The sequence below is a fragment of the Gopherus flavomarginatus genome, chromosome 24 (assembly GCF_025201925.1).
Source record: "Gopherus flavomarginatus isolate rGopFla2 chromosome 24, rGopFla2.mat.asm, whole genome shotgun sequence".
Classification (NCBI taxonomy): Eukaryota; Metazoa; Chordata; order Testudines; family Testudinidae; genus Gopherus; species Gopherus flavomarginatus.
This window is the reverse complement of record NC_066640.1, coordinates 1,130,483-1,155,619: the sequence shown is the minus strand read 5'-3', so window position 1 is coordinate 1,155,619 and position 25,137 is coordinate 1,130,483. Positions and strand designations below refer to the sequence as shown.

Sequence of the window (25,137 nt, the reverse complement as noted above, 5' to 3'; positions counted from 1 at the left end):
GAGTTCCACTGCTGGGTGGATCCTCCTCCTCCAGTCTCAGTGCTGCACAGGGATATAGGACTGGCCCATGATTTGGATATGTGGCTCCAGGTGTTTGTTCAGAATGGTTCATCTGGGCTATTGTTAAAACCATTACTCATTTGGTCTAGATCACTTAATTACTAATTCTCCTTCGAGTTCTTGTCCGTATGCATGTTCCACTAACTGTGCACATGTGCCTCATGCACTCAAGTTCAGAGTCTTTTGGCCAGCAGTATCTGTATGTTAGAACTCTGCAGTGGGACTGGGATCCCACGGGTCCCACAGGACCCACTGCCATAATAGTGGGAGCGAGTAAAATGTATTTTTTTGTGGGCGGGTTTGGGTGGGCAAAAAAACCAAACTGCTGTAATTTGTGGGAAAACGCCAAATCTCTCGTCAGTTTACTGTAAAAATTGTGTCTGAATTCCATTTACATATATATATATATATATTAACCAACTGTTGGGGGGTTATATTTGGGGTTTTTTTGAAGTAACGTGGGGGAATATCTCTCTCTCTTGCTGGATTTGCAGGATCTAAGGTCTTTGCAGGTGGGAACAGCATAAAAATGCAAGAACAATGCAGGAATGGCTGGGAGTGGGTATTGCAGGGTGGGATGGGAATGAGATTAGGGGCTTGTACTAGCCAAGATGGACAGGGATGGTGTCTCTAGCCTCTGTCTGCCAGAAGCTGGGAATGGGCGCCACGGGACGGATCACTTGATGATTACCTGTTCTGTTCATTCCCTCTGAAGCACCTGGCATTGACCACTGTCAGAAGACAGGATACTGGGCTAGATGGACCTTTGGTCTGACCAAGTATGGCCGTTCTTATGTTATGTTCTAATAGCGTGCTGTAACATTTTTGTATTTTTATGTCTGATTTTGTAAGTAGTTTTTAAGTGAGGTTAAACTTGGAGTACATAAGACAAATCATACTCCTGAAAGGGGTTCAGTAGTATAGAAAGATTGAGAGCCACTTAGTTAAAGCACTGCAGACCTTTATGGGTATCTCTACACAGCAACTAGACACTTGCAGAAGGCCTGTGCCAGCCAACTCGGGTTCCCCAGGCTCGGGCTGCAGATCTGTTTCATTGCTATGTAGATTTCTGGGCTAGGGACACATGGTTGGTTTTTTTCCCCAAAGTAAAATTATTCTTGGCTACCTAGAAATTTGGAACAGTAACTGAACTGATATGATCAGATAAAATGAAAATATTTGACTCTCTGTAAGAATATAAGCTTTTACAGCATGCAGAGGAGCCAAGATAAGACCCAGTGTAACTTACCTAAATACAGATTGCTGTAGATAACAGTTCCTGTTCTTTTAATAGTGGCAAACTTTTGAGCAGTTCATTTTAAATTATCCCAGTTAGTACATACAGCTGAACCAAACACCCCATAGTCTCTCCCTACTTCTCAGCAAATAGCAGATTGTTGTGATGAGGTCTCATGTTACTAAGAATTCAGTACTGAAGCACATTTATTGGTATTACTGCAAATAAATAAAGCTAAATTGTATCTGCCAAAATAAATGAACAAAGTACGTTTTATAATACAATGTCCTTTTTATTCTCATGTTTGTTACTTCCGTGCTAATCCACAATAGGTCTGCAGGTAAAGTTGCAAAATTGAATTTGGATTAAATACACGCAGAAATATGAAAGATTTTCCTAGATTGTATCAATATAAATACATGAAATACCCCAACTTGACATTAGAAATGCATTTTAAATACATAGTATGATGTAATAGCTCACTTTATAAATTATAATTTCTCTTCAGTAGCACTGCAAACAGTAATAACTTTCACAAACACACTAATTTATTGAAAAGATCACAGTGATTAAAAACTGTGTACTGGCAATGAATGTTTAATAGTCTTTCTCAGTCTGTTTTGATATCCAGGTTCTAGGCTGTTGACAGAAAGTGGAGTAGGGGTATGTGGGTAGAAGACAACTAGGGCCGCTCTAGGCACCAGCATTCCAAGTATGTGTTTGGGGCGGCCCTTTTCAAGGGGCAGCATTCCGGCTCTTTCGAGGTGGCACTTTTCAAGGGGCAGCAGTCCAGCCCCACCCTTTTTTTCTTTTTTGCTTGGGGCGGCAAAAAACCTGGAGGCAGCCCTGAGGACAACTACAGAAGTTAATTAGTTTTCATAGATTTAATTGGCATGCACAAAATGCACAGTGTCTACTACAGTTTTCCTTATTGTCAGAACAGATAAGGCACTAGGTACTAAATTTTACAGTTTTTTAGCCTATTATAAAGGTTAATTCAAAAGAGAGAAAAAGACAACACTAATAATGTGTCTATGTAACATGCGTTCTTTGCCCAAACTGGTGGTAAGCAACTATTCCGAATGTGGTTGAGAGAGCCTGATTTGGATTGGCTCTTTTTGTGCCTCCTGCAGGAAGGTAACGTTCTTGTCTCTCTAGGTGGGCATGGGTTTTGCAAGATGCTCTAGGAATCGCCTTCTGCCTTTACATGCTGAAAACAATCCGCCTACCTACATTCAAGGTACGGAAACCGTGCAAGTGCCAAAATAAAGAACCTGCTCAGACATGGTGTATAAAAGGGCAGTTTTTGATTACACACATTGATTTGGAAACACATTTCTGGTTTTAACTTGTGCTGTGTGTGGATTGGGGCAAACGTGGACAAAGAAATTTGAGAAATCAAATGGCTTGACATTCAGTAGAGAGCTGGCCGCTAACAGAAAATAGCCTCTATCTGAAAGTACCAACTACTATCATATAAGTGTGAGGTAAGACTTTGGGAGAGGGGTGTCCATGCAGGACCAGGACAAACGGATAAGAACGAAATGTGCTTGTGCCCGCTCTACCATTGATGCAGTACTCCGCTTTAGATTCTTCCATAGCTTTCAGATTCATGCAGAGAAAAAGACACTTGAAGGGCCAGAGTATTCATATTGGATCTTGGACTGTCCAAGTGCATAAGTGGAGTAAGATTTGTACCTGTTGCAATTGCTAGATTATATTTCTAGACAGACATCTACAAATGTCTTGAATCTTGATGTCTGATCAGGATGACCCTTTCCAGAGCCCCCAGCATAGTTCTTTAGGCCTCGGACTGTTACACTTAGAAGAGCTTCTGAAGGAGAAAAGAAAAACAAACCCATCATTTCACGGTGCAGTCCCACATGAATGTTCTTTTAATTTTTGTAAAATTCATCATTAGAGCTTTCATTTGTCTATGAAGAGTTTGTTTCCATGATGCAGATTCCCTCGATGATATATCCCTGTTGTATTACTCCTTTTTGTATCCTGGCAACATTCTCATTGTTTGGACTACGTAAAAAACATACAGTAAGGGTGTGGAATGTGCTTTGGTTTTTATGGGTCCCACGTCTCTGAATTGGGTACTATCCCAGATCTTGACTTTCCTCTTCTTTTCAGTGGAATGTTTGTGTCCTCCAGCTGATCATTCTAGGTCTGACCCCTCCATCTCTTACTGTAAGTGGCTGCCATAGCAGATTTTCTCACTGGGCTAGGAAGATGGGCAACTTGACTGGGTGCAAACTACTGTCAGAGTCCCAGCACAGATTGGCCAGAATAGTGTTATAGCTACTGCTGTCTAGCAGAATCTGTCCCATAATTCCTAACAAATCAAAATTGCAGCATATTTAGACTTCATAGAGCAAGCATATTTCATGGCAGGAATTCTATTGGGAGGAAGTGTATAGTGTCATGTCTGAAGGATAACACAGTTATACATTGTATGCAGGGACATATGATATATTTGTGCAGAGTTGAATTCAGGGAAATACATGAGTATATTGAATACATCTTGTAAACTGAATACTCTTGAACTGCTAACTGTAAATTTATTTCCATTAGCTAGCACAGAATACATAAAATATTCACTGTAGCTCTCATTTTTCCCCCAGGGTTGCACCTTGCTCCTGATGGTTCTTTTTGTGTATGATGTGTTCTTTGTATTCATCACACCTTTTCTAACAAAGGTATGTACAATGTGTCTCCAGTACTTGCTGTTCAGAATAGACTGTAACCCAACAGCATATTTCTATGTGTGTTCTTAAATTATCCAGACATGCAAGTTTACAGTTTCCTCTCTTTTCTTTAGACAGGGCAGAGTATAATGGTGGAGGTGGCTGCAGGCCCGACTGACTCTGCCACTCATGAAAAGGTACTGTATGCATTTTGAAAATATGAGACTATCTACCAGCTATTAACCTATGAGGCTTTCAACTTCTGAAAGGTTCAGACCACAAAGAGCTGCTGAAATGGCCTGGCACTTCTAGTGCTGCTAGTTTCAAAAATATTTGGCGTGGAAATATAAAGCACTGCAGAGCTTCATGGGAATCCACAGCATTCTCAGAAGTAAAATTTTAAGTAACTTTCTTCAGTAGGTCCAATGTCGTCACATCTTGAATTGTAAGTTTTTAATGCAGGGAAATTTATATGCTACTGTATTTGCAAAGAACTGTGTAACCATAATAATATTTAATATTGTTAATATCTACCGAGGTAGGTGTATTTCTTCCATTTCCATGGTCAGAACAATATGCACGCTACCATGACATGAAAAAGCACAGTGTAGTAAGGGAGATATGGCTTTTGGTGTGCAGAGCAATGAGTGGCACAAGCTATTCATCACTTACGTAGTCCATTTAAATAAAAATCATTTAAGTTTAAAAAAAAAATCTTCAAACAGTACATGTTTTTTTCCAAGATTTTAAGAAAGTCACTGAACTGGTGGAAGTCATTGTCTAACCAGCTAGAATCAAAGTTTGTTGAAGTGCTCAGTTAACTTTTGGGAGGAATAGTCTTCTCTGAGGGGGCAGAAGAGTGTTTCCTCATTTTGGTTTATTCGACTAGTTCAATTTGATAACTAGTTAATTCAAAGCTGAGAAACCGAATGAGAGTTGAAAAAGTAGGAAAGCTTGTTTTCTTTTTCCCATCTATGAATCAAAATAAGATGTAAGACAATGAGATCTACTAATTCTAAAATCTTGAAGAGACATGGTGACCAGAAACAATCAGTTCACTTCACTAACTACAGATAATATTTCCTTTGTTTAATAAGAGTTAGTTTTAAATGCAAAACATGTTAAGGAAAAAAAAAAAGGTAAGTTTATATATCCAGCTCATTGGAGGTAGTTTTATTTAACTAGGTAAAATATATTTAAAATGCTTGGGTTTTGGATTTTTAATTGATTTTCAGTTTCCACACACATGCAGCTTGACACAAATTCCAAGTTTAAAAAAAAATCATCTAGCAAATAAGTGTATTATTCACCATTTTCTCGTATAATAATAAATGTAAAACTTAAGAATCTGAATAGATGAATGGGAAGCAATATAATTCTTAAATAAATGTATATAGCTACAATGTATCCTCCTGGTTAGCAAAAAATACCAAATTATACAAACCACCGAGAACCAGCTTTTCTTTAGGAAAATAATTACAAAATACAAATGTTCAGCAGGATTAAAATCAATGATTTTAAAGCGAGATTTTCTGCTTGGTGATTTTAATCAATCCGCCCTGTTCAAGGGAGCTCAGTAAAATAAAGAATAATGCTCAGATAATACTCACTCATATATGTAGGTTTCATATGTTTAAAGTCTGCATACCCAGTATGACAAGACAGACGTATTTGATACTGTCAGTACATGGGTGAAACCTTTCTACTTTATAAAACATGTCTTCTCTCATTTCCAAGCTCCCCATGGTCCTGAAGGTTCCAAGGCTGAACTTTTCACCGTTGGCTCTTTGTGACAGGCCTTTTTCCCTCCTAGGATTTGGAGACATCTTAGTTCCAGGTATTTCTGATTGTTTGCCTAAGTAATGTGATGCAAAGGGAAAAGTTCTTATTGACACGTCTCCCTTCTCCCTCAATTCCCATTCCCAAGTGGTAAATTTGACCTGACCTCTCCCAAGCTGGTGTATTCATAAACATACCCCTTTTTCCTTTGGCTCTGCTCTGTTTGCTTCTCTTAACAGACAAGTTAAATGAGAAGAATCTATATGAATTTGGTGTTATGATGAGACTTGTGCATGCAGGGAAGTCGAGAAATTTAAAGGGGTGCAGGCGGTGGTTGGCTTACGTCCTGAAACATGAGCATTTATACTCTTAAATTTTGCATCCTAGCTAATGTAACTGGATGTTTTTATTAACCATATAAATAGCTGATATTTTAATTGTGCTAACTTTTAGCCTTAATGATCTCTTGTTTCATTGGGTACACAGGATAAATGTGTTGTGTGTTTTTTGTTTTGTTTTGTTTTAATCCTCTTACAGTTTTAAATTTGTGGCCTTTCAGTTTCATTGATCTGAAATTTCTGCTGTTCTTAATTCAAAATTGTTAGGGTTTTTTTTCCATTTCACCAAAATTGATACACTCATTTTTTAATAAACTTAAAAAAAAAAGTATACATTATTATTATCCTATAAGAAATTTTGCACATACATAACAGTGAGAGAAGATAGTAATATCACAACTGGCTTGTCTAATTGATCTTGCTGGGATCTAAGTAGTAAGCTGAGTTTCAAGAAAATTAGTACAACAGGTATGTGGGTGAGGTAATATCTTTTTTTGGACCAACTTCTGTTGGTTGAGGGAATCAAGTTTTGAGCTTGTCTCTCTCACCAATAGAAGCTGGTCCAGTACAAGATATTACCACACCCACCTTCTCTCGCTAATATCCGGGACCTACAATGGAGATGAGCATTAATGAGGAAAATTTCATATGCACATTCTGAACTCTGCTATTCATATTTTGATTATTAATTGGAGATGTTGTCAAGTCCGCTTACTTTGGACTGAAGAAAATTTGAGTTGTTAATAATTTGGGCTGCCCTGTACGGTAATATGGCCCAGATCTTGAACTGAGCCTTAAGGACACAGATATAAGCCATAAATTACCACTATATGCACTAGTATAGAAATCTACAGTGCAAAGGGCACAAGTTATGTTTGCTGTCACTGTTAATGCTGCTTGTATGCAGTTCTTTATGTTGCATATGGACTGTCTGTTGTTTACTGACAGATGTCAAGTTTCTTATTCAATAGTTTATGTAGAAGTGCATATCTTCTGTTCCATGAGTTGTGCATTCTCATGAGTCATATCAGAATGGTAGAGCACAGCTTATTAGGCAGGAAATTTAACACAGTGGTGGGCCATCTTATAAACACCTTGATAGGGCACTACGTTCCATGCATCTTACAATTAGTGTGTATGTGTTTTAAAAACTGTTCAACTTTTCTTTACTTCCCTAGGCTTACTGGTAGCCTACTGCCATAGGTTTGATATTCAGGTGCAGTCCTCCAGAGTCTATTTTGTAGCCTGCACTATAGGTATGTATGACCCTGGTATTTCTACACAGCAGGTAGTGCAGTCCCTGGAAAAGCAAAGCCAGAGCTCTCATATTATGTAGCTTGCTTTTCAACTCTTTATCTTGCTTTCAACAATCAAGCAGTGAAGCAGTTTAAAATAAATAAAAACTGTACTACTTTTGAGGTTGGACCTTTGAACCCTAGCTCGTCTAGCTTAACACATGTCTGTCCAAACTAGAGAGTAAGCCCTTTGTTATGATTTACACCCTCACCAGAACCCTTTGGTTGAATTACAGTGGTTTTATGTGTGCTTGGGATACACTTATTCTTTCTTATCATTGTAATTTTCTTGTTAGTGAACCTTTCAAATTGCATTTATTACATGAGAGAATTCAAGTTTAGTGCTTGTCTTCTTGACTTCAATCTTAAACTGTGTGCCTGCAAAAAATCTGTAATTGACCTCTGTTAAATTAGATTAAATTAAATTGTAGAGATGGTAGTGTCTTCATAGATAATACTAGCTTTTTTTTAAAGGTCTGATTTTTTTTGATTTTTTTTTTTGACAACACTGAGAGCCGGTCTACACTAGAAGTGCTACATCAGCGCTGTACTGCATCTTGTAAAGATGCTCTATGCTGATGGGAAAGCACTTTCCCATCAGCATAATTACACCACCTCCACGAGAGACAGAAGCTATGTTGGTGTGGACAGCGCTTAAGTCGCTGTAACTTGCATTGCTCAGGGGGGTGTCTTTTTCACACTCCAAGCGATGTAAGTTGGATCGTCAGTCGGTAGTCTAGACCTGCCCTCAGTTGATTGACTAACCCAGTGAGCTGCAACTTATCCTTTGTGGTTCTGTGCTAATGGAGGGGGAAGAAAGTTTCTTCAAATTTGAGATAGAGATAAGGCATTTTAAAAAGATGATCTGAAAAATTAGGAGGTTCAATTTCAGGAAAGGTTGTGAATGAATTTTCCACCTCCTAATTTGATAAAACTTTGCCTCAAAGCTCAATTTTTTATTTTGCCCTGCATGGGGAGTGATGTCTGACACTTTTGGGAGGCTGTTGGGTTGGTTGACTTTTGGCTTTATTCAGTATATTTAATCTAACCTTAATAACTAATAACTGATGACATCGAGAAAGCTGAGGTGCTTAATGCTTATTTTGCTTCAGTTTTGACTAAAAAGGTTCATGATGACTAGATACTCAACAAAATTAACAATCAGCGGAAGGAATGCAAGCCAAAACTGGGAAAGAACAAGTTAAACAATATTTAGATAAGTTAGATATATTCATGTCTTTGGAGGATAGATTATTATTCAAAATGATCTGGACAAACTGGATAAATGGTCTGAAGTCAATAGGATGAAATTCAAAAAGGACAAATGCAAAGTACTCCACTTAGGAAGGAACAATCAGTTGCACACATACAAAATGGGAAATGACTGCCTAGGAAGGAGTACTGTGAAAAGGGATCTGGGGGCAATAGTGGACCACAAGCTAAATATGATTCAACAGTGTAACACTGTTGCAAAAAAAGCAAACATCATCCTGGGATGTATTAGCAGAAATGTTGTAAGCAAGACATGAGAAGTAATTCTTCCACTCTACTATGTGCCGATTAGGCCTCAACTGGAGTATTGTGTCCAGTTCTGGGTGCCACATTTCAGGAAAGATGTGGACAAATTGGAGAAAGTCCAGAGAAGAGCAACAAAAATGATTAAAGTCTAGAAAACATGACCTGTGAGGGAAGATTGAAAAAATTGAGCTTGTTTGGTCTAGAAAAGAAAAGACTGAGAGGGGACATGATAAGTTTTCAAGTACCTGAAAGGTTGTTACAAGGAGGAGGGAGAAAAATTATTGTTCTTAACTTCTGAGGATAAGACAAGAAGCAATGGGCTTAAATTGCAACAAGAGAGATTTAGGTTGGACATTAGGAAAAACTTCGAAACTGTCAGGGTGGTTAAGCACTGGAATAAATTGCCAAGGAAGGTTGTGGAATCTCCATCACTGGAGATTTTTAAGAGCAGATTATACAGACACCTGTCAAGGATGGTCTAGATAATACTCAGTCCTGCCTTGAGTGCAGGGAACTGGACTAGATGACATCTCAAGGTCCCTTCCAGTTCTCTGATTTTATGTCAGCAGATTCTGATGAAATTCATCCTCTGGTACTTAAGGAACTAGTTGAAGCAGTCTTGGAGCTGTTAGCAATTATCTTGAGTACTCCTGGAGGATGGGAAAAGTTCCGAAAGATTGGAGATGGGCAAACATAGTATCTGTCTTTAAAAGGGGGAACAAGGACGAACCGTGGAATTATAGACCAGGCAGCCTGACTTCAACACTTGGAAAGATACTGGAGCAAATTATTAAACAATCCGTTTGTAAGGGTAATAGGGTTATAAGGAATAGTCAGCACAGATTTGTCAAGAACAAATAATGCCAAACCAACTTAATTTCCTTCTTTGATAGGATTACTGACCTAGTGGATATGGAGGAAGTAGTAGTGATGTACCTTGATTTTATAAGTTTGACATTGTTCCGCATGACATTCTCATAAGCATAGTCTTTACATGAAATTACTATAAGTTATCGATAGTTTTCTGGCAAATTGGGAGGGTACATCTGGTAGGGTCCTGCAGGGATTGGTCCTGGGTGCAGTGCTGTTCAGTAGTTTCATTAATGCTTGGATAATGGTGTAAAGAGTATGCTTATAAAATCTGCAGATTACACTGAGCTGGGAGGGGTTGCAAGCACTTTGGAGGACAGGTTCAAAATTCAAAATGATCTTGACAAATTGGAGAATTGGTCTAAATTCAACACGATGAAATTCAGTAAAAACAAGTGCAAAGTACATCACTTAGGAAGGAAAAATCAAATGCACAACTATAAAATGGGAATAACTGTCTAGGTGGTAGTACTGCTGAAAAGGATCAGGAGGTTATAGTGGATCACAAACTGAATTTCAGTCATCAATGTGATCCAGCTATAAAAAAGGCTAATATGATTCTGGAGTGCATTAACAGGAGTGTCGTATGTAAGACACTGGAGGCAATTGTCCCACTGTACTCAACACTGGTAAGATCCCAGCTGGAATGCTGTGTGTAGTTCTGGGCACCACAATTTAGGAAAGTTCTTCTTTGAGAGATGTCCCTGTGGGCGCCTTTGCTTGGAGATTTTTACAGCAGTACTCACACTTGTCACACATGCACAGAGTGTAATAGTACGTGTTCGCGACTGGTCAGTTCCTTCTCTACTGTCCCCGGCCTGAGACAGAGCTCAGCAGACTTCTTAGAGAATTTCTTCTCTCCCTTGTTCAACTTGTTTTCCCTCTTAGTTTAGCTTACCTGTAATAGTTAGGTACCTTTTTCCCTTCTCTCTCTTCTCTTTAAAAAAAACAAACATTTTTGTTCCTGTCAGCACAGCCGCTTCCAAGATGCTGGCTCTCCAAGGTTTAAGCACTGCTCTAACTGTAATGATGCCATCTCTCTTGCAGATGGCCATTCTAAATGTATTAAATGTTTGGGGGAGTCCCACATCCCCCAAAAGTGTGCCCACTGCAGCAAGTTGAAATCCAGGGCACGCAAAGACAGGGAGCTGTGGCTAAACTGCTCCTGCTGCAAAAATCTCTCGGACCAGCCTCAGACCCAGGCCCTGACTCTGCTGTACACCGCAGCCTCTCTGCTTTAGAGACAAAAGAAAATTTCGAAACAACATCATCAGTCTCTCTCATCCACAAAGGGTATTCACAGGGACAAGACTTCTCCAGGGACTGCTTCCCTCCCCCACTCCCCCGGCTTAGTATCTTTGATGTGCCAGGCTCCTCTGGCATCATGTGAAACCCGCCTGTGGCTTTGGCAGTCACACAAACCTCCAGTGCGAAGGCTTCAGGCTTTCAGTTGCCTGCCTCTCACATGGCATTGTTCAGCACCACAGTGGAAGCGGTGCTGACTCATACTAGCCTGCTTGACCCCCTGCAGGCTCCTCTCACTCTCCCGGCACTATCAGCCTTTGAACTATCCAGCAATGACAGAGCGCTGGGGACTCTGGTGCAGAGGAATCCCTACACCTACTTCTCTCTGGACCGTCAGGCATGGTCCGCACAGTTTTCCTCCAGTGATGAGGAATTGGCTGCAGGGAGAATTTTCACCTTATCAGAGCCCCTGTCCATAGACCCCAGTCAAGAGAGGTCATAGAAAAGCTGCCTCGTCTTACTCCGAGGGTCCTGCCCCATGGTGCGTTAACCCTGGATGACGCCACCTATGCCCTTCCCACCACAGTGGCAATATTGGACTCCATGGGCTCCTTATACTCGGGACCACACTCGTTATAGCAATGCAGCCAGGCATGAGGCCTGCTCGATACCATCAGCTGACAATCCTGCCACTGACTCCAGACACCAGGCAACCCTGTCACAAGAGCAAGCATGGCCTGCCTCTAACCCGGTAGACCCAGGTGTTCCACCTGATGAAGCATTGCTTCCTCCTCCTTCTCCTCCTCCGATATCTTTGGGCGACTTCTCAAAATTTCAAGACCTGTTTAAAAGAGCTGCCAGTGAGCTATGAATTAACCCAGAGGAAGTTCCTGAGCAGCAGCATGAGCTAACTGACATCCTGCAGCCCTCTTCTTCTAGAATTGCATTACCTATCAATGCAGCCCTTTTAGAACCTGCCAAGGCCATTTGGCAAACCTCAGCTGCAAGCCTGCCTACCTATAAGAGAGAAGACTGAAAGTACTTTATTCCTTCCAAAGGCTCAGAATTCCTTTTCACTCACCCAGCACCAAACTCGCTGGTGGTAGATGCAGTTAACCAAAAGAACAAACACCAATTTCCCCATTCCACTCCCTTCGATAAGGACAGTAAGCGAGTAGATTTGCTCGGGTGTAAAGTATATGCTTCTTCCATGTTGTAGTTTCGCATTGCTAATTATATAGCTGTTCTAGCAAAGTACAACCACAAAAATTACAATAAATTCATGGACTTAATTGATCATATTCCAGACGAAAAGAAACAGTTTACAGTCATAGTTTCCGAGGGACAAATCATCTCCCACATTGCTCTTCAAGCTGCCCTTGATGTGGCCAATACAGCAGCATGGTCCACTGCCACAGCAGTTGTGATGCGCCGAGGGTCATGGCTCTCATCGTCGTCTTTTCTCCGGGAGGTCCAGAGTACCACTGAGGATCTCCCCTTCGACGGTGACAAACTATTCGCCTCCACCACAAATGACGTACTCCACTCCATGAAGGACTCCAGGGCAACTCTGGTCTTTAGGAATTCAAACCTCTGTGACCAGAAGATGACAATATAGATACCAGCCTTACCAGCAACAATGCTACCCCACATACACCCAGCAATTCCATAGATCTCATGAGCAACAGCAATGCCAGAGATCCAGATACCAACGCCGCCGTCCCAACTCCTCGGCAGCATCTCAACCTCCTCTGACCAATAAGCAAATTTGAAGACTTGGTTGAGGGTATAGAAAACAATATTCCCACTTCAGAGCTTACACTGCCTGCCCCTATTTTTGGTCACTGCCTACACCCATTCTCCCATCAATGGTGCAATATTACCACCATCAAGTGGGCTTTAGAGGTCCTCACAGTTGGTTATTCTATCCCTTTCCTCTCCCCGCCTCCCTCCCACCCACCCTCCCCATCCCTCTTCAGGGACCCCTCTCACAAGCAACTGTTCCTCCAAGAAGTACAACATCTCCTTCAATTTGGAGCAGTGGAAATCGTTCCCAAACAGCACAGAGGGAAAAGTTTCTACTCCCGTTACTTCTTAACAGAAAAGAAAACCAGGGGATGCCGACCAGTCCTCGACCTCAGGCAGCTAAACAAATTTATCAAAAAGCAAAACTTCAAAATGGGATTACCCTCACCACTGTAATCTCAGTGGTGGAGCAGGGCGATTGATTTTCAGCCCTCAACCTACAGGACGCTTATTTTCATGTGACTATTCACCCAGCCCACAGACGTTTTCTTTGTTTTACCCTTGGTTCGACACATTTTCAATATGGAGTGTTGCACTTCCGTCTATCTATTCCCCCCCCCCCCGAGTTTTCTCCAAACTTCTAGCTGAGGTTACTGCCCACCTCAGGAAACGGGGTTGTAATATTTCCTTACCTCGATGATTGTCTCCTCAAACCCTCAACAGTTGACAAAGCGCTTCAATCCACGCAGCTTACCGTCACTTGCTTCCTTTCCTTTGGCCTGCAAATAAACAAAAACAAATCCACCTTATTTCCTGCCCAACAACTGGAGTTCATAGGAGCGCACCTTGATTCCCGAATGGGAATAGCGTTGCACCCACTCTATCATTTCAACACCATAAAACTCCTGCTTACAAAACTTCAAAACAATCCCCAGGTTACTGCATGAGACTGCCTGCAATATTAGACCACATTGCCTCATGTACTTTCATGATAAAAAATACACGCCTATACACGAGGTGCTTCCAAGCTTGGTTGGCCACAGTTTACAGACCAAACGTACACACTCTAAACAAGCCTCTATCCATACCCTTCAGAGGCAAAGACTCCCTCCGATGATGGACAGTTCCCTCCAGCCTCTGCTCAGGAGTCCCCTTTCTCCAGGACTCTCCATCACTCATAATGACTACCGACGCATCCCTCACGAGATGGGGAGCACACATGTCCCACCAAAGCCTCCCTACATATAAACATCCTAGAACTGCGAGCCATATGCAATGCCTGCCATCACTTCCTCCCGTTTACTCAAAACCAACATGTTTGGATAATGACAGACAACATCGCATGCATGTTCTATGTCAACAGGCAGGGAGGGGCTCATTCTCATTCGCTTTGTATGGAAGTCATTAAGCTCTGGAATTGGTGCCTCACAAACAACATCCAGATATCAGCCGCCTATCTTCCCGGGGCCCTGAATACCACCGCAGACAAACAAAGCAGACATTTTCCCTGGGATCATGAATGGGAGATAAACAACATGATCATACGCAATATATTCAGCGTTTGGGGCTATCCAACTCTGGACCACTTTGTGACTGCAAAGAACAAGAAATGTCCCGAATTTTGCTCCAGAGTGGGATTGGGCTAACATTCCCTAGGAGGTGCATTCCTGATCTCATTCCCCCAATACCAGTTCTTCACAGAGTTCTGAAAAAAATATGAACAGATCATGCCAGAGTAATTCTGATTGCCCCATCATGGCCCAGACAACTGGGGTTTCCGTTACTCATCAGAATGTCAATTTGCCCACCGATTTCATTGCCCCTCACTCCTAACCTCCTATCACAGCAACACGACCAATGTCTTCACCCCAACCTGTCCATGCTTCATCTCAAAGCTTGGTTCTTATATGGTTCTTCAAAAATGAACTAGCATGCTCTGAGCAGGTTCAAAGAGTGCTCCTACATAGCAGAACACAATCTACTCGCATCACCTATCTCCTTAAGTGGAAATGATTCACACAGTGGTGCTCAACTAAACAACTGCCTCCTACTTCTATCCCTCTTCCGCCCATACTTGACTATGTATTAGACCTTAAACAATCTGGCCTTCTTTCAGCTCCATCAAGGTACACTTAGCTGCTATTACAACTTTTCATGACAGGATCGACGATACCTCTGTTTTTGCTCATCCAATCACCAAACGTTTTCTCAAAGGGCTCCAATCCCTATACCCGGATATTAAACCTCCTACCCCTCCGTGGACCTTCACTTAGTATTATCCTGCTTAACTCAACAACCATTCAAGCCTGTGGGCACTTGCTACCTCTTACACCTCTCTATGAAAACAGCATTCTTAGTGGCAATCACTTCCACAAGACCTGCAGGAGAAATAGCAGCTCTCATGGCGGACACACTGTTCACATTATTTTTTAAGGACAAGGTTACCCTCCGACTACACCCCAAATTTCTTCCAAAGGTGTATTCGTCATTCCACATCAATGAGCCAATACACCTGCCAACCTTCTTTTCTAAATCACATGCAAACTCTTTTGAATCCACAATGCATATATTAGATGTACGCAGGGCTTTGTCCTTCTATTTGGATAGAACCAAGCCCTTTAGAAACTCTTCTAGACTCTTTGTCTCCATTGCGGAGCGCTCCAAAGGGACACCTATTTCTACCCAGAGACTTTCAAACTGGATTTCTGACTGTATCTGACTGCTATCAATTAAAAAAAGTTACACCTCCAGCCGGCATCAGAACTCACTCCACTAGATCTGTGACTACCTCTAGGGCTTTTCTACACAAAGTTCTTCTGGCTGACATCTGTAAAGCAGCCACTTGGACTTCTGAACACATGTTTGTTAAGCATTATGCCCTTAGAATCATAAAATATCAGGGTTGGAAGGGACCTCAGGAGGTCATCTAGTGCAACCCCCTGCTTAAAACAGTACCAGTTCCCAACTAAATCATCCCAGCCAGAGCTATGTCAAGCCTGACCTTAAAAACCTCTAAGGAAGGAGATTTCACCACCTCCCTAGATAACCCATTCCAGTGCTTCACCACTCTCTGAGTGAAAAAGTTTTTCATAATATCCAACCTAAACTTCCCCCACTGCAACTTGAGACCATTACTCCTTGTTCTGTCATCAGGTACCACTGAGAACAGTCTAGATCCATCCTCTTTGGAACCCCCTTTCAGGTAGTTGAATGCAGCTATTAAATCCCCCCTCATTCTTCTCTTCTGCGAACTAAACAATCCCAGTTCCCTCAGCCTCTCCTCAGAAGTCATGTGCTCCAACCTCCTAATCATTTTTGTTGCCCTCTGCTGGACTCTTTCAAGTTTTTCCACATCCTTGTAATGTGGGGCCCAAAACTGGACACAGTACTCCAGATGAGGCTTCACTAATGTTGAATAGAGGAGAATGATCACGTCCCTTGATCTGCTGGCAGTGCCTCTACTTATACAGCCCAAAATGCCATTAGCCTTCTTGGCAGCAAGGGCACACTGTTGACTCATATCCAGCTTCTCGTCCACTGTAACCCATAGGTCCTTTTCTGCAGAACTGCTTCCTAGCAATTTGGTCCCTAGTCTGTAACAGTGCATGGGATTCTTCCGTCCTAAGTGCAGGACTCTGCACTTGTCCTTGTTGAACCTCATCAGGTTTCTTTTGGCTCAGTCCTCTAATTTGTCTAGGTCCCTCTGTATCCTATCCCTACCCTCCAGCGTATCTACCACTCCTCCCAGTTTAGTGTCATCTGCAAACTTGCTGAGAGTGCAGTCCACGCCATCCTCCAAATCATTGATGAAGATATTGAACAAAACCAGCCCCAGGACGGACCCTTGGGGCACTCTGCTTGAAACTGGCTGCCAACTAGACATGGAGCCGTTGATCACTACCCATTGAACTCAATGATCTATCCAGTTTTCTATCCACCTTATAGTCCATTCATCCAGCCCCATACTTCTTTAACTTGCTGGTAAGAATACTGTGGGAGACCGTATCAAAAGCTTTGCTAAAGTCAAGGAATAACACATTCACTGCTTTCCCCTCATCCACAGACACAGTTATCTCCTCATAGAAGACAATTAGGTTAGTCAGGCATGACTTGCCCTTACTGAATCCATGCTGACTATTCCTGATCACTTTCCTCTCCTCTAAGTGCTTCAGAATTGATTCCTTGAGGACTTGCTCCATGATTTTTCCAGGGACTGAGATGAGACTGACTGGCCTGTAGTTCCCCGGATCCTCCTCCTTCCCTTTTTTAAAGATGGGCACTACATTAGCCTTTTTCCAGTCATCTGGGACCTCCCCCGTTTGCCATGAGTTTTCAAAGATAATGGCCAATGGCTCTGCAATCACATCCGCCAACTCCTTTAGCACCCTCGGATGCAGCGAATCCAGCCCCATGGACTTGTGCTCGTCTAGTTTTTCTAAATAGTCCTGAACCACTTCTTTCTCCACAGAGGGCTGGTCAACTCCTCCCCATACTGTGCTGCCCAGTGCAGCAGTCTTGGAGCTGACCTTGCTTGTGAAGACAGAGGCAAAAAATCATTGAGTACATTAGCTTTTTCCACATCCTTTGTCACTTAGTTGCCTCCCTCATTCAGTAAGGGGCCCACACTTCCCTTGACTTTCTTCTTGTTGCTAACATACCTGAAAAAATCCTTCCTGTTACTTTTAACATCTCTTGCTAGCTGCAATTCCAAGTGTGATTTGGCCTTCCTGATTTCACGCCTGCATGTCTCAGCAATATTTTTATACTCCCCGGTCATTTGTCCAATCTTCCATTTCTTGTAAGCTTCTTTTTTCCGTTTAAGATCAGCAAGGATTTCACTGTTAAGCCAAGCTGGTCGCCTGCCATATTTACTATTCTTTCTGCACATCAGGATGTTTTTTTTCCTGCAACCTCAATAAGGATTCTCTAAAATACAGCCAGCTCTCCTGAACTCCTTTCCTCCTTGTGTTATTTTCCCAGGGTATCCTGCCCATCATTTCCCTGAGGGAGTCAGAGTCTGCTTTTCTGAAGTCCAGGATCCATATTCTGCTGCTCTCCTTTCTTTCTTCTGTCAGGATCCTGAACTCGACCATCTCATGGTCACTGCCTCCCAGGTTCCCATCCACTTTTGCTTCCCCTACTAACTCTTCTCTGTTTGTGAGCAGCAGATCAAGAAGAGCTCTGCCCCTAGTTGGTTTCTCCAGCACTTGGACCAGGAAATTGTCCCCTACACTTTCCAAAAACTTCCTGGATTGTCTGTGCACCGCTGTATTGCTCTCTCAGCAGATATCAGGGTGATTAAAGTCTCACATGAGAACCAGGGCCTGCGATCTAGTAATTTCTGCTAGTTGCCGGAAGAAAGCCTTGTCCACCTCATCCCCCTGGTCTGGTGGTCTATAGCAGACTCCCACCACGACATCACCCTTGTTGCTCACACTTCTAAACTTAATCCAGAGACACTCAGGTTTTTCTGCAGTTTCATATCAGAGCTCTCTTATATACAATGCAACTCCCCCATCTTTTCTGCCCTGCCTGTCCTTCCTGAACAGTTTATATCCATCCATGACAGTACTCCAGTCATGTGAGGTATCTCTGTTATTTCAGTCACATCATAGTTCCTTGACTGTGCCAGGACTTCCAGTTCTCCCTGCTTGTTTCCCATGCTGCTTGCATTTGTGTATAGGCACTTAAGATAACTCGCTGATTGTCCCGCTTTCTCAGTCTAAGACAGGAGTCCTCCCCTCTTGCACTCTTCTGCTTGTGCTTCCTCCCGGTATCCCATTTCCCCACTTACCTCAGGGCTTTGGTCTCCTTCCCCAAGTGAACCTAGTTTAAAGCCGTCCTCACTAGGTTAGCCAGCCTGCTTGCAAGATGCTCTTCCTTCTCTTCGTTAGGTGGAGCCCGTCTCTGCCTAGCACTCCTCCTTCTTGGAACACCATCCCATAGTCGAAGAATCCAAAACCTTCTCTCTGACACCACCTACGTAGCCATTCGTTGACTTCCACAATTCAATGATCCCTACCCAGGCCTTTTCCCTGCAGAGGGAGGATGGATGAGAACACCACTTGCGCCTCAAACTCCTTTATCCTTCTTCCCAGTGCCACGTAATCTGCAGTGATCTGCTCAAGGCCATTCTTGGCAGTATCATTGGTGCCCACGTAGAGAAGCAGGAAGGGGTAGCAATCCGAGGGCTTGATGAGTCTTGGCAGTCTCTCGGTCACATCGTGAATCCTAGCTCCTGGCAAGCAGCAGACCTCTCGGTTTTCTTGGTCGGAGCGACAGATAGATGACTCAGTCCCCCTGAGGAGGGAGTCCCCGACCACCACTACCCTCATCCTTCTCTTGGGAGCGGTAGTTATAGAACCCCCATTCCCTAGGACAGTACATCTCATACCTTCCAACTGGTGGAGTTTCCTTCTGCTCCCTTCTCTCAGATGTACCATCTAGTCCTCTCTCCGCATTAGTACCTGTGGAAAGAACATGAAAACGGTTGCTCATTTGTGTCTCCAGGCCCTCTTTCTCAAGGCCCTCACTCTGATACACAATTAGGCAGAGCTGTATTATCTACTGCATTCCTACCAAATCCGAAGTCCCTACCTCCTTGAGACACACTGCTTTTAAGTCACTTGGAGTGGAGCACCCACAGGGATATCTCTCGAAGAAGAAGAAAAGGTGGTTACTCACCCTGTGCAGTAAGTGAGGTTATTCGAGATGAGTGTCCCTGTGGGTGCTCCACTAGCCAACCTCCTCCCCTCAACTTTGGAGTTGGGGTAGCCTCCATTGTAGAGAAGGAACTGAGGAGACCGGACATGCACGCATGCTATTAAGGTACACTCAGAGCCAGGGGGCAGGCTCTGTGCATGCTTGACTGGTAAAAGTACTGCTGTAAAAATATCTGAGTGAAGGCGCAGGGACGCACCAACACCTGGAGTGGAGCACCCACAGGGACACTCATCTCGAAGTACGTTAGTTACTGCACAGAGTGAGTAACCTCCTCTTGTGAACAAATTGGAAAGAGTCCAGAGGAAAGCAACAAAAATTATAAATGGTTTAGAAAACTTGACCAGTGAAGAAATGTTAAAAAACTGGGCATGTTTAGTCTTGAGAAAAGAAGAGTGAGGGGGGACCTGATAAGTCTTCCAATATGTTACGGGCTATTATAAAGAGCATGGCGATCAATTGTTCTCCATTTCCACTGAAGGTAGGACACGAAGTAATTGGCTTAATTTTCTGCAAAGGAAATTTAGGTTAGATATTAGTGACAACTTTTTAACTATAAGGATAGTTAAGTTCTGGAAGGGGTTTCCAAGGGTGATTGTAGAGGCCACATCACCGGAAGCTTTTAAAAACAAGTTGGACAAAAACTTGTCAGGGATAGTCTAGGTCTGCTTGATTCTGCCACAAAGCAGGGGGTTGGAGTTGATGACTTCCCAAGGTCCCTTCCAGCCCTACATTTGTATGATTCTATATGAAGTATATGGAGTCTGTAAAATCTACAAATCATATTAGATGGAGTTAAGGATGACTGCAGCCTATGGTCAAACTTCCAACTCTGCAGACTCCCTAAAGGAAATTCTTAAGCCAGCGACTGCTTAAGCTATTTCCAGTTGAAGGCTCCAAAACGCTTTAGGAAAAACTACTGTAGGAATTCCTACAAGAGTTGCTAGCTCCAAAGGGACTCCTAAGATGATTTGAGCTACTTTGCTGCTGCATTTCCATTCACAGGTTTGGGGTGTTTAAATTTAATCTTTAAATTTGAATTTCTTGACTAAAACTACATTATTCTGCTGTGATGTTCTCTTAAATCAGCCTTGCAAAATAGATATGAAATGTACTAGCCTAGATATGGAATTACTCGCATACCTTTTGCCATAACAACTGGATAAACAATATATTGTCTCCCAACAGTAAAATACTTGCCTTGTATAGGTAGAATTTTGCATGGCTGCTTTAAGTTATAAATTAGCATTTATAACCTTAACTTCAAGTGATTGAAGCTTTTTGTCTGGCTATTTTATTCATCTTTCTGCGCCAGAAATAAGCCCACAAACTTGCACCTTGCAAGCTTTTAAAGGTCTTTTGTATTCGTTAATATTTTCTGCAAATATATAAATGTTACATTCTAACGGCGGCACTCACCCCCTGAGCACCTTCTGCTATTGTGTGGTATTGTAGATCTTTTCCCACTCCTTGCACCCTCTGTAGGTTGTCAACCTCGCTTGGCGGGTCTTCAGTGCCTTGGCCCTCCAGCAGGCTCACACAATCCAAATGAACCCATTCGGGAGTAGCAAAAGTCCAAAAACTATCTGCCCTTCCTAGAGGTGAAAGTAAGCCGGTACTGTATGGCATACCAGCAAGATATGCCATGCCGGACTGGACTGGCTTCCCCGGTGGTGATTTTAAAGGGCCCACGGCTCCAGCTGGTGCGGGGAGCCCAGGGCCCTTTAATCAGTGTTGGAGCTCCAGCAGCTAGGCTCGAGCAGGGATTTAAAGGGTCCAGTGCTCTGGCCCCTGCAGGGAGTCCCGGGCCCTTTAAATCACCACCAGAGCTCTAGCAGCTGGGCTTGGGCAGGGATTTAAAGGGCCTCTGGCCCTTTAAATTCCTGCCAGAGCCCAGCTGCCAGAGCCCCAGTGCTCCGGCAGCTGGACTCGGGTGGGGATTTAAAGAGCCCAGTGCTCCTGTCACTGTGGGGAGCCCCCAGGCCCTTTAAATCACCACCAGAGCCCTGCCGCTGCTACCCCAGCAGCAGCAGGGCTCCAGCTGTGCTTTAAAGGGCCCGGGGCTCCCCATAGCTGCCAGTGATTGGTGGGGGAATCCAGGCATGCCCACTATGCTGTGTTGCAACCCAAGGACCCATAAACAGCAGCCATATGCCCTCACTTCTGTTTGATGCTGCTAATTCCCTGGGCCTCTTTCCATGTAGCCTATTTATCGCCATCCCTTAGCTCAAGTTAAAGTTCTCAGCTCCTCTCTCTCACAGCTTAAGCAAATGCAGCCAGAACCAAACGCTGGTGATTCCTCGAGCTCCTTTGGCCAGAGAGAAGCACCCTTCCTTGCCCCTCCAGTCTCAGCCAGGAACTGTCCTGCTAAGGTCCTGCAGCTCCTTTTATCTGAGCCTGCTGGGCTCTGACTGGCTGCTTCTGTGAGGCCTCTGTAGCCAGGCCTGGAGGACCCATCTTTACTGTTCCTTTCCTAGAGCAGGGTGTAATAGGATTCCAGGGCCTCCAGCAAGGGGCCACAGAGGGCCTGGTATACCCCATCACAAACACAGCTAGGTATCTGTTTAATGATGTTGCAGTGATGCCCAAGAACGTGAGTGAAAAGCCAAGCACTTCCAAATCGCAAGACGTGCTGGTTATAGTGATCAGGCAGTATTTCTTTGTTGTAATTAAAATATTGTATGGTTGAAATACAAGGCCTTTTTTGCAGAGGTGCGGCTAGGCAGTTCTGCATGCTGCCCTGTCCGCAGGCGCTACCCCTGCAGCTCCCATTGGCTGTGAGCTGCAGCCAGTGGGAGCTGCAGGGGTGGTGCTTGGGGCGGGGCAGCATGCGGCGCCCTCTGGCTGCCCCTGTACGCAGGAGCCAGAGGAGGGACATGCCACTGCTCTTGGGAGCCACACAGTGGAGTGGGGCACGCCCCTAACCTCTCTCGTTAGCAGGAGCTCAAGGGCCAGATGAAAACATCGGAAGGGCCGGTTCAGCCCCTGAGCCGTAGTTTGCCCACCCCTGGTCTAGCAGATAATCTTTCCATGTTTAGCAAAGAGTAATCCTGAATGAATGTTGGACACAAAGTGGTGGTATTTAGGGAAGTCTGCAAAGCACTATAAAAGCAGCTTCATACTGCTAACTGAAGGAAGCTATCATTAGAATGTTTTTCTAGATAATTGTGCTGCCATTCTTGACCAGAGCTGTTTCTGAATTATTTTCTTTTGTTATTTTTATCTCCTTTTAGCATATGGCATTGGCCTTCTGGTGACCTTTGTAGCCTTGGCATTGATGCAGATGGGTCAGCCAGCTCTGCTCTACTTGGTGCCCTGTACTCTTATCACTAGCTTTGCTGTGGCTCTTTGGCGTAAGGAGCTTGCAATGTTCTGGACGGGCAGCGGCTTTGCGGTGAATACCAGTTTGATATGAGTGTCTTCAAGAAATACTAATATTATAAATCCTAAATAGAATTAAAGTTGAGTAAAATATTGTAGTACTATCCAACAAAACAAAGAACTTGATATTTTGCATTCTTTTAATGTTCATGTTTTGGTCCTAAAGAGTCTTTTCAGGCTTTAGCAATTGTATAACATGAGTCTTAGAATTTTCTGCACTAATGTTTGTAGCCACTAAAACTAACCAGCATAAAGTAGATCATTCCCTACCTGTCCACCCTGATCCTGCTGTAAGTCTTGGTATTTGTGACAAATAGCTTTATTGTGTGTTTTATTAATTATAACTTCATCAAGTAACTTCCATGAATATGAAGAATTGTAAGGATCTTTTTGCAGGTTAACAAAAGGAGTTAGGGAGGTAGAGAGTTAATTTAGAATCTTAAATTGTCACCTTTAGGCTAATCTATTAAATTCTTTGTTGCAAGTTAAATGAAGGGAGTAGGTATCTCATAGTAAGGGATAATTCATAGAACAGATATTTAATATAGGGGTAGAGATGCAGCAAATCAGTTCAAGATCCTGCAGAAAGAGACTAGATTTTTCATAGGGTGTCCTACAAGCTTCTGAAACATCCTGGTTTTTCACTTAAGTCAAAACACTTGTGGACTTGTTTTTGTATTTGTTTTAGAACGATTCTTTTGTTGTTCAAGATGTATTCCCATACAGAGTATAATTTGTTGTGTGTTCACCAGGAAACACTGCCCAATGGAATGAGAGTTCAGTGTGATAAACAGTATTTGGAGTGAAGAGACAAGTCCAGTATCAAAGCAGTTCTTTTGCTCAGAGTGAATGTTAGTCAGTTGGTCAGTTTCATAATAAACTCAGGCCTTGTCTATACCACAAAGGGTTTGCCAATATAACTACACCTCTACCTCGATATAATGTGACCCAATATAACACGAATTCGGATATAACGCGGTAAAGCAGCGCTCTGGGGGGGCGGGGCTGCGCACTCCGGTGGATCAAAGCAAGTTCGATATAACGCAGTTTCACCTGTAACGCGGTAAGGTTTTTTGGCTCCCGAGGACAGCGTTATATCGAGGTAGAGGTGTATATCAGCATAACTATACTGGCAAACCAGCCTAGTGGAGACATAGCTTATACTGACAGGAGTTCTTTTGCTGATGTAGCTTATGCCAGTTCCCTGATTGAACCGAGCTATCTGTCTAACTGTGTCTACACTTGGACTTTTGCCAGCATAGCTATGTCAGTTAGGATTGTGATTTATTTTTTCATATACTCAGCTGACATAGTTATACATTTGGAAGTGTACACCCAGGCCTCACTCAGAACACTAACGGTATGTCTACACTATGGCATTATTCCGATTTTACATAAACCAGTTTTGTAAAACAGATTATATAAAGTTGAGTGCACGCGGCCACATTAAGCACATTAATTCGGCAGTGTGCGTCCATGTACCAAGGCTAGTGTCGATTTTTGGAGCATTGCACTGTGAGTAGCTATCCCATAGCTCCCGCAGTCTCCCCTGCCCATTGGAATTCTGGGTTGAGATCCCAATGCATGATGGGGCCAGAACAGTGTCGCGGGTGATTCTGGGTAAATGTCGTCACTCAATCCTTCCTCCATGAAAGCAACGGCAGACAATCATTTCACGCCCCTTTTTCCCTGGATTGCCCTAGCAGGCGCCATAGCATGGCAACCATGGAGCCCGTTTTTGCCTTTTGTCACTGTCACCGTATGTGTACTGGATGCTGCTGACAGACGCGGTACTGCAGTGCTACACAGCAGCATTCATTTGCTTTTGCAAGGTAGCAGATGGTTACCATCCCTATTGCACCGTCTGCCATGCCATTGTAAATTAGCGATGAGATGACAGTTATCAGTCATTCTGTACCGTCTGTTGCTGTCATGGGTGCTCCTGACTGACCTCGCTGAGGTCAGCCAGGGGTGCATGGACAAAAATGGTAATGACTCCCCAGGTCATTTCCTCCTTTATGTTTTGTCTAAAAATAGAGTCAGTCCTGCGTAGAATATGGGGCAAGTATACTAGAGAACCAGAGAGCACAGCCGCTCCGTGTCAGAGCCCCAGAGATCCCACAGAAATGATGAGCTGCATGCCATTCTAGGGGGTACCCCTGCAACAACCCCACCTGTTGCTTCCCTCCTCCCCCAACCCTCCTGGGCTACCGTGGCAGTGTCCCCCACAATTGTGTGAAGTAATAAAGAATGCA

At 43.3% G+C, this 25,137-nt stretch overlaps 1 protein-coding gene across 8 annotated transcripts in view; it reads left to right on the top strand.

Moving 5' to 3' along the window:
• Positions 1-25,137, top strand: part of SPPL2B (signal peptide peptidase like 2B) — a 175,053-nt gene that overhangs the window by 91,419 nt on the left and 58,497 nt on the right. For 5 of the 8 annotated variants that reach the window (XR_007771331.1, XR_007771330.1, XM_050933739.1 and 2 more), the window contains 7 exons: positions 2,456-2,537; positions 3,437-3,493; positions 3,928-4,002; positions 4,125-4,187; positions 5,728-5,827; positions 7,286-7,363; positions 22,735-22,895. Coding sequence is in view for 6 of the 8 variants with exons in the window: in XM_050933739.1 (XP_050789696.1) it covers positions 2,456-2,537; positions 3,437-3,493; positions 3,928-4,002; positions 4,125-4,187; positions 5,728-5,827; positions 7,286-7,363; positions 22,735-22,895 (616 nt within the window). In the remaining 2 variants the exon portion in view is untranslated. Of the gene's footprint in view, positions 1-2,455; positions 2,538-3,436; positions 3,494-3,927; positions 4,003-4,124; positions 4,188-5,727; positions 5,828-7,285; positions 7,364-22,734; positions 22,963-25,137 lie in introns of all 8 variants that reach the window. The other 3 variants (XM_050933743.1, XM_050933741.1, XM_050933744.1) reach the window with 3 other exon arrangements.